The sequence below is a fragment of the Alosa alosa genome, chromosome 4, assembly GCF_017589495.1.
Source record: "Alosa alosa isolate M-15738 ecotype Scorff River chromosome 4, AALO_Geno_1.1, whole genome shotgun sequence".
Taxonomy (NCBI): Eukaryota; Metazoa; Chordata; class Actinopteri; order Clupeiformes; family Clupeidae; genus Alosa; species Alosa alosa.
In genome coordinates, this window is record NC_063192.1 from 25,256,560 (window position 1) to 25,263,425 (window position 6,866).

Consider the following 6,866-nt stretch of genomic DNA (forward strand, 5'->3'; position numbering starts at 1 on the left):
GGGATGTTGACACATCCGTGGGGCCTTGTGGGAAAGGCAAAGGCACGCAAGACAACGCTGTGACTGCATGTGCTGCTTCACATACAGAACCTCACTGCTGAAAACGAGAGTGTGTGACTCTTCCCTTGTCATGAATCTATATCTGTGAGCAACATAGTGTTTGCACCAATGAAAATAGCAGTCCTGTTAAGGCAGTTACAAGATCAGGTTACTCTGTTGCCCGGAACAGTTAGCTATGCAGGACAGGTGATAGAAACATAAGGCCTAACCCAAAGCTTGCATACTCAAAATATGGTGGTCAAGTTTTTCTTTCACTTGTTCTGAAATTCTGAAACTAAAGCACAATTTATTTTTTAAAAGTTTATTTATATTTCCTCCCAGGGTGTTGGATTCATCCCTCAAACTCATGCTGTCCTAAACTGTATGGGCCTCACTCTATTCTATGGGAATAACCGTGTGGTAGAAACAGCCCAGCACTCACCATGTCATAACCGTGTGGTAGAAACAGCCCAGCACTCACCATGTCATAACCGTGTGGTAGAAACAGCCCAGCAGTCACCATGTCATAACCGTGTGGTAGAAACAGCCCAGCACTCACCATGTCATAACCGTGTGGTAGAAACAACCCAGCACTCACCATGTCATAACCGTGTGGTAGAAACAGCCCAGCAGTCACCATGTCATAACCGTGTGGTAGAAACAGCCCAGCAGTCACCATGTCATAACCGTGTGGTAGAAACAACCCAGCAGTCACCATGTCATAACCGTGTGATAGAAACAACCCAGCACTTACCATGTTCTCCACGGTGCGCAGGTACTTGGCACACTGGGGATGTCCGTTGTACTCGGCCAGGTCTGCAGCAGTGAAGCCGTCCTGGTCACGCACGCCGAGGTCCACTCCATTCACCACCAATATCTGACAGCACTGAGGGGACAGGGTAATAGGTCAAATGGCACTTCATTTCAGCAGCGTAAAAAAATAAGAAAACAAGGTACAATAAATAATTTGTGCCCAAAGCCAGTCAGACTGTATCGGAATGTCACATATTACCAACCGTCATGTATGTCCAACCTCTTATGTGTATGTGTCACTTAATATCCATTTCTATACAAACCAAGACCAAGAGTATTAAAAAAACATTGTTGTTTTAGAATTTTCGAACAAAATGGTTGGTAATTAGCACGTTTACGATATAATGATGAAAAATATCTTAGGCACTTTAATCTTACCTCAACCCTGGCACTTGAACTGCATGGCAGGTCTTAAAATTCCTTTTTAATAATCTTAGCTATTTTTAACCTAATGTCAGATTCTGTATTATAATTTTTCTTTCTTTTCCCTGCATGTTATGTGTGTTTACTGTTGTGTCTGTGGTGTCTATGTCTTTAAATATTATGCTGTGACAAGACATGCAATAACAACATGAATTTATCCTTGTGGGATAATTAAGTTCACCTTGACCTTAACAAGAAAGTTCAACAGTCAGTATCTAAGTATCTAATGAGCTTATTACTACACTCATGTAATTCTGTACTATCTAATGACCAAACCTATGATAAGATAGCTTCAGAGGAGATAGCGAGGAGAGGAATAAGGGGAACTTCCAGAGAGGAATACAGAAACAACAGCACAACATCTAACTGAAAACGCTGAATCTGATGGAGGCCCAATACAACAGCCTCCTCAATATCAAGTTACACATGGGACCAAACATCATAAAACTAATTGCTGAGCACAGATAGGAAATAACATTCCTCAGTCACATTCACACTTGTATGCTCGAGGTAATGCAGAATGAACCAGTACAACTGATCATCAGGTGAGTAAACCAACTACCACCAAAGAAGGTAGAAAGTTCATATAAAAAAGTCAGTGAACACAATGAGCACAACCACACATTTCCCAGATAAATTGTGGTTACCGGTACATGGTTTAGAAAACACTGCAGAGCACTTTTGCACTTCAGCACTTTTGTTCTGTTATCTTGATAATAAACTGACACTGTGTGGGAATCGTAGACAAGTCCATAGAGCCATAGTTCCCATGAGTGTGGGAGAACCTCTCCCAGCCATATGCTATCAGAACCAGTCTAGTGTAGGAGAACCTCTCCCAGCCATATGCTATCAGAACCAGTCTAGTGTGGGAGAACCTCTCCCAGCCATATGCTATCAGAACCAGTCTTGTGAGACAGAGATGAGAGGCTGGGAAGACCACTTCCACAGCAGCTGCTGAATACAAAAGCTTGGCGGAGAGAGACAATAGCAATAGTCCCTCCAGAGAGCAGCCTCCATACAGGGGTACGGTTGGGTAGGGTTGCATGTACTAGCCATTGTCTGCTGTGCTTTTCTCCCCCATTCATAAAACCTGCCTTTCAAGCCACTCTCACACAAGATCACAAAAAGGCCCACAGATACAAGCACAGCATGCCAGTCTCAAGAGTGCTGTTATGCTTGCCACTTAAAACGAAACTACACAGCCTTAGCATGTCTGCTGTTTAGAAACCACACACAATGAATAACCTAACAGGTGCTAACGTGCACATGAAACTAGTCATTCCCACACAAAGAGCTAACAAAAGCCATGTGAAGAATGACATAATGTATATAAAATATTTTGTAAAAGAAATTACTTACTTTGTCTGAGATCATTTGGAAGGGATATTTTCAACATAACTGCTCCACTGAGCAGCAGAATAGCTACAGCTTTTAAGGCCACTTGAGGTCTGAGAGACTTATGTTCTGCAATACCTGGTTTACTTTGGGGGAACAGCCCTACTGGGTCACTGTGTAATAATCCTATTACCAAAATTAAATATTCTCGATTTCTTCCCATTATATAACCACACACACACACACACACACACACACACACACACACACACACACACACACAACACACACACAGAGCTAGCGACAAATAGTGGATTCCTCAGATGCAGCCCACAGATCTCCTGTTCTTGGCAGAATAAGGTCAGAGCAACATAGCCATTTACCTTGGTAACAAAACACTCACAAATGAACAAGACACTCGCCACCTCATTACAGTAACATCCTGCTCTACATGTGGCCCTCAGAGAGAGTGTTCCCCTTGGCCTTGCCACCTCATTCACTACACAAACGTCTGTGTCATTTTTTTTGTCAGCTTTTGGAATGGTGGTCAAATTCCACAGCGTACTGTTTTGCTGAAGACCTTTCTCAAAGAACTTTTGACATTACAATCCACTCCAGCTTAGTGTTCCCCTTGTGGAACCAAGGACAGAAAAGTTGACCATGGAAATTGAAAATCTATGCCTTCCAGGCTTGTGCAAAATTCCAGAATTGAATTTCACTTGCATTTCAATTGAGGTAGCAAACAGGAAGCAGAATTGCAATTTGAATTGTGCACAACCCTGATGCCTTCATCATTCAACACCTTTCAAAACCCCCATAATTCACACACATCCTTGCATATACGACTAACTCTGAATAAAAACGCCTTCAAATGGTCACACTTGAACACTTGCACACTTGTACACTTTACAACTTGGTGTTGTTGTCCTGAAAACACAACACTTCTGCTGCTCTTACATAACTTGCACCACTATGCCACTTTCTTTATTACTTAGGTCAAACAGAACTACCCAAGCCTTTTATTGGCCTGACTTTGCACTAGTATTTTATTGACTGTCTATGCACAATTTCAACCAAATTTTGCTGCTCTTATTTTTTCATTATTATATGTGCCCTCTTATTTACTTATTTACTTACTTTTTGTTTACTTGAATGTTATGTTTGTCTGTGGACTTAAATTGGTAAAATATGTCTTGTCTTCACCGTGGGACAGTGAGAAACGTAATTTCGATCTCTTTGTATGTCTGGAACATGTGAAGAAATTGACAATAAAGCTGACTTTGACTTTGACTTTTTGACTTTGCAATAATCAAAGGCTAAATTACTCCGACTCAATCCCCACCCCAGTGGTAGGACTGGATTGAGCAAAGCCTTACATAACAGCTCAAAAAGCCCTATTGCACTGTAAGCTGTGCCGTCCACCCACCTCCAGCTCGCCATTCTCGGCTGCGTCATGGAGGGGCGTGCCGCTCCAGCTGTCCATAACGATCTCGCCGCCGTGCAGCAGCAACCAGCTGAGCACCTTGGCGTGGCCGCGGCTCGCCGCGAAGTGCATGGCAGTGGCACCGTCGTTATCCCTGTCGGCCAGGCTGATCTCTGTGAAGCTCATCTGTGGAAACACATATAAACACAAACGCACATACACACAGTTCACATATGTACACACATATATATGAGATGTTTAGTTACAAATAGCCAGTGGGAAGTCACACATAGCTTGTAATTTAGGTAATGATATTAAACAATTGAGCAGTCATGGATTCAGATCAGAGGTGGGCAATTCTCCCTTCATAAAGGTCATACCTGTGAACTAACAGAGGTGCTTCTTTATTTAGCTGAGCTTAACGAGTGAAGATGCTGCATTAAAGACAACTCAGACGTCAGAGGTCGGACTTCAGTTTGGACATTGAAGTTGGGGTAATAGAGCAACTTGACCCAGGTTTAGAAGGTTGGGGCAGCCGTGGCCTACTGGTTAGCACTTCGGACTTGTAACCGGAGGGTTGCCGGTTCGAACCCCGACCAGTAGGCACGGCTGAGCCTTAAGCAAGGCACCTAACCCCTCACTGCTCCCTGACCAGTAGGCATGGCTGAGCCTTGAGCAAGGCTCCTAACCCCTCACTGCTCCCTGTTGTTGCAGGCAGCTCACTGCGCCGGGATTAGTGTGTGCTTCAACTCGATGTGTGTTTCACTAATTCACGGATTGGGATAAATGCAGAGACCAAATTTCCCTCACGGGATCAAAAGAGTATATATACTTATACTTAGTAAAGTAAAGATGCCTTCAAGTGGTGTTGCATGTACTTTTTCCCAGTAGGAATCTTTTTTTTTAAGTATATTTTTGGGGCATTCTGCCTTTTATTGATACAGGACAATGAAGAAAGTGGGAGAGAGAGATGGCGTGGAATTGGGAAGTGACCCAGGGTCCCTATGGCCACCTGGATCCAAGGTGGTATGGACGCTGTAGTGAATTGCGCCATAGTGCCCACCTCCGGGTTTGTCTGGAATGATATTGATAGATTTCAACTAGGAAATATCTAACTTCGGAATTTTCTGGAATGTAGCAAGAGTTCTGCTACCAATTGGTTTAGTGAATGGTTGGAACAAATATCAGGTAGGACCTTTACTTTCCTACTCTGACACCGGAGTTTTTCACTTGTGATCAATACCCTTCCTCACCTGAAGTGACAGTTTATAATCCTCCAAAGGGACATGTTTTAGCTAGCGGTTTAAAGCTGATGTAAGTGATACTAGCCTTTCTTAGAAACTACTCTCAGACTTTGCCTTGGCAGCAGCCAAATCCCTCCTTTCTCTCTCTTAGTATGAGAACTAATTGGCTTCCCTAGCCAGACAGCGTTGGCATTTTAGTTGCTGATAACAGGGTCCATTTTGCCCCAGCTAATCTTTTTCCAAAACAGTTATCAGGCCCTTAAACCACCAACTAATTATTCTGTAAAGATAACGCGTACAGAGTATTACAAAGGAAAGGGCCACTTCAGCAACACATTCCTCTAGTGCTGGACGAAAGTATCCCGAGGTGAAAGCTGAATCCTCCCTCTGCTCCCTTACCAGCCAAACAATGACAGTGTTGTGTCCCATCTGGGCGGCGGCATGCAGAGGAGTCATCCCGTCATTGGCTCGGATGCTGGGGTCCGCCCCACAATCCTTCACCAGGTACTGGACCACCTCCAGATGACCCTCCTGGCAAGCCAGGTAAAGGGGTGTGGCACCGTTCTTGGTTTGGAAATTGACAACGCTGCAAGGTAAACAAGGAGAGAAGGAGAGAGAGAGAGAGAGAGAGAGAGTGCTCTGTGAGAAGGCGACAAAAGGCAGCTAATCCTCTGTTTATGTTTCCAACTGAGGCGTCTGTGGGGTGTCTGGGCCTTCCTGCCGTGACCTTCGGTCAGTGGAAATTGCGATGGGACTAGAAGGTCTGAATGGGGAAAGGCTTTCTATTTTTGGAAATCTGATCAAGTCGACCCAAAGAACCTCATGATGCCTGGGCACCTTGAGGCTTAAAACACAAAGCAAAGGTCTGACAGCTTCCACACTGCTTACGCAGAAATAAGCCCCCTCTATATAGAGTACTAAAGTCCACTGTCTGGGCCGGCAGGTCTTAACAGGCCTGTGTTAAAAATGCAACTTAATTTCAAAAGCAAGGCAGTGGTCCAAAATGCATAAATTCAAATTTGATTTTGAGTAAACCATGCCACATGTGTAGATTTTGAGTTAACCATGCCACATGTGTAGATTTTGAGTTAACCATGCCACATGTGTAGATTTCTGCATATCACACACCTTCTCAGCTGTGTGAACTAAACACCTGTAATTTCATGTGTCCAAACATTGTCTGATTGCAATGTGATTGGCCAAGACTCAAGTGTAAATGATAATAAGTAAGTCCTGACAGGGCGAAAAGGACCTCAATGCTTCGCCCTGAAAGGACTTATTTTCCCAATAATTACCGGTGTTCTATACATTCAATAGCATTATGAATAGCTGTGTAATAATCATCAATAATGATGATCAATAATGATGATCAATATGATGATGATCAATATTGATAATAATCATCAATAATGATTGGTTACAACTCATTGGTTACAACTCATATCTGGTTACAAAACTATCTCCGTATTACTGTGTTGGAATGGACAGCTCATCAGCTCTGATGACTGGACAGTTGTAGGCTTTCAGGACACTGTTTTCTCTTGCTGCATTGCTGCATTGTTGCTGCATTTTGAAAGCTCAGCTTTCCG

At 43.4% G+C, this 6,866-nt stretch overlaps 1 protein-coding gene across 1 annotated transcript in view; it reads right to left on the minus strand.

The window, feature by feature from the left end:
• Positions 1 to 6,866, minus strand: part of espn (espin) — a 58,135-nt gene that overhangs the window by 33,862 nt on the left and 17,407 nt on the right. Inside the window, 3 exon segments of the mRNA XM_048241189.1 lie at positions 794 to 925; positions 4,037 to 4,219; positions 5,677 to 5,863. Coding sequence (XP_048097146.1) covers positions 794 to 925; positions 4,037 to 4,219; positions 5,677 to 5,863 — 502 coding nt within the window.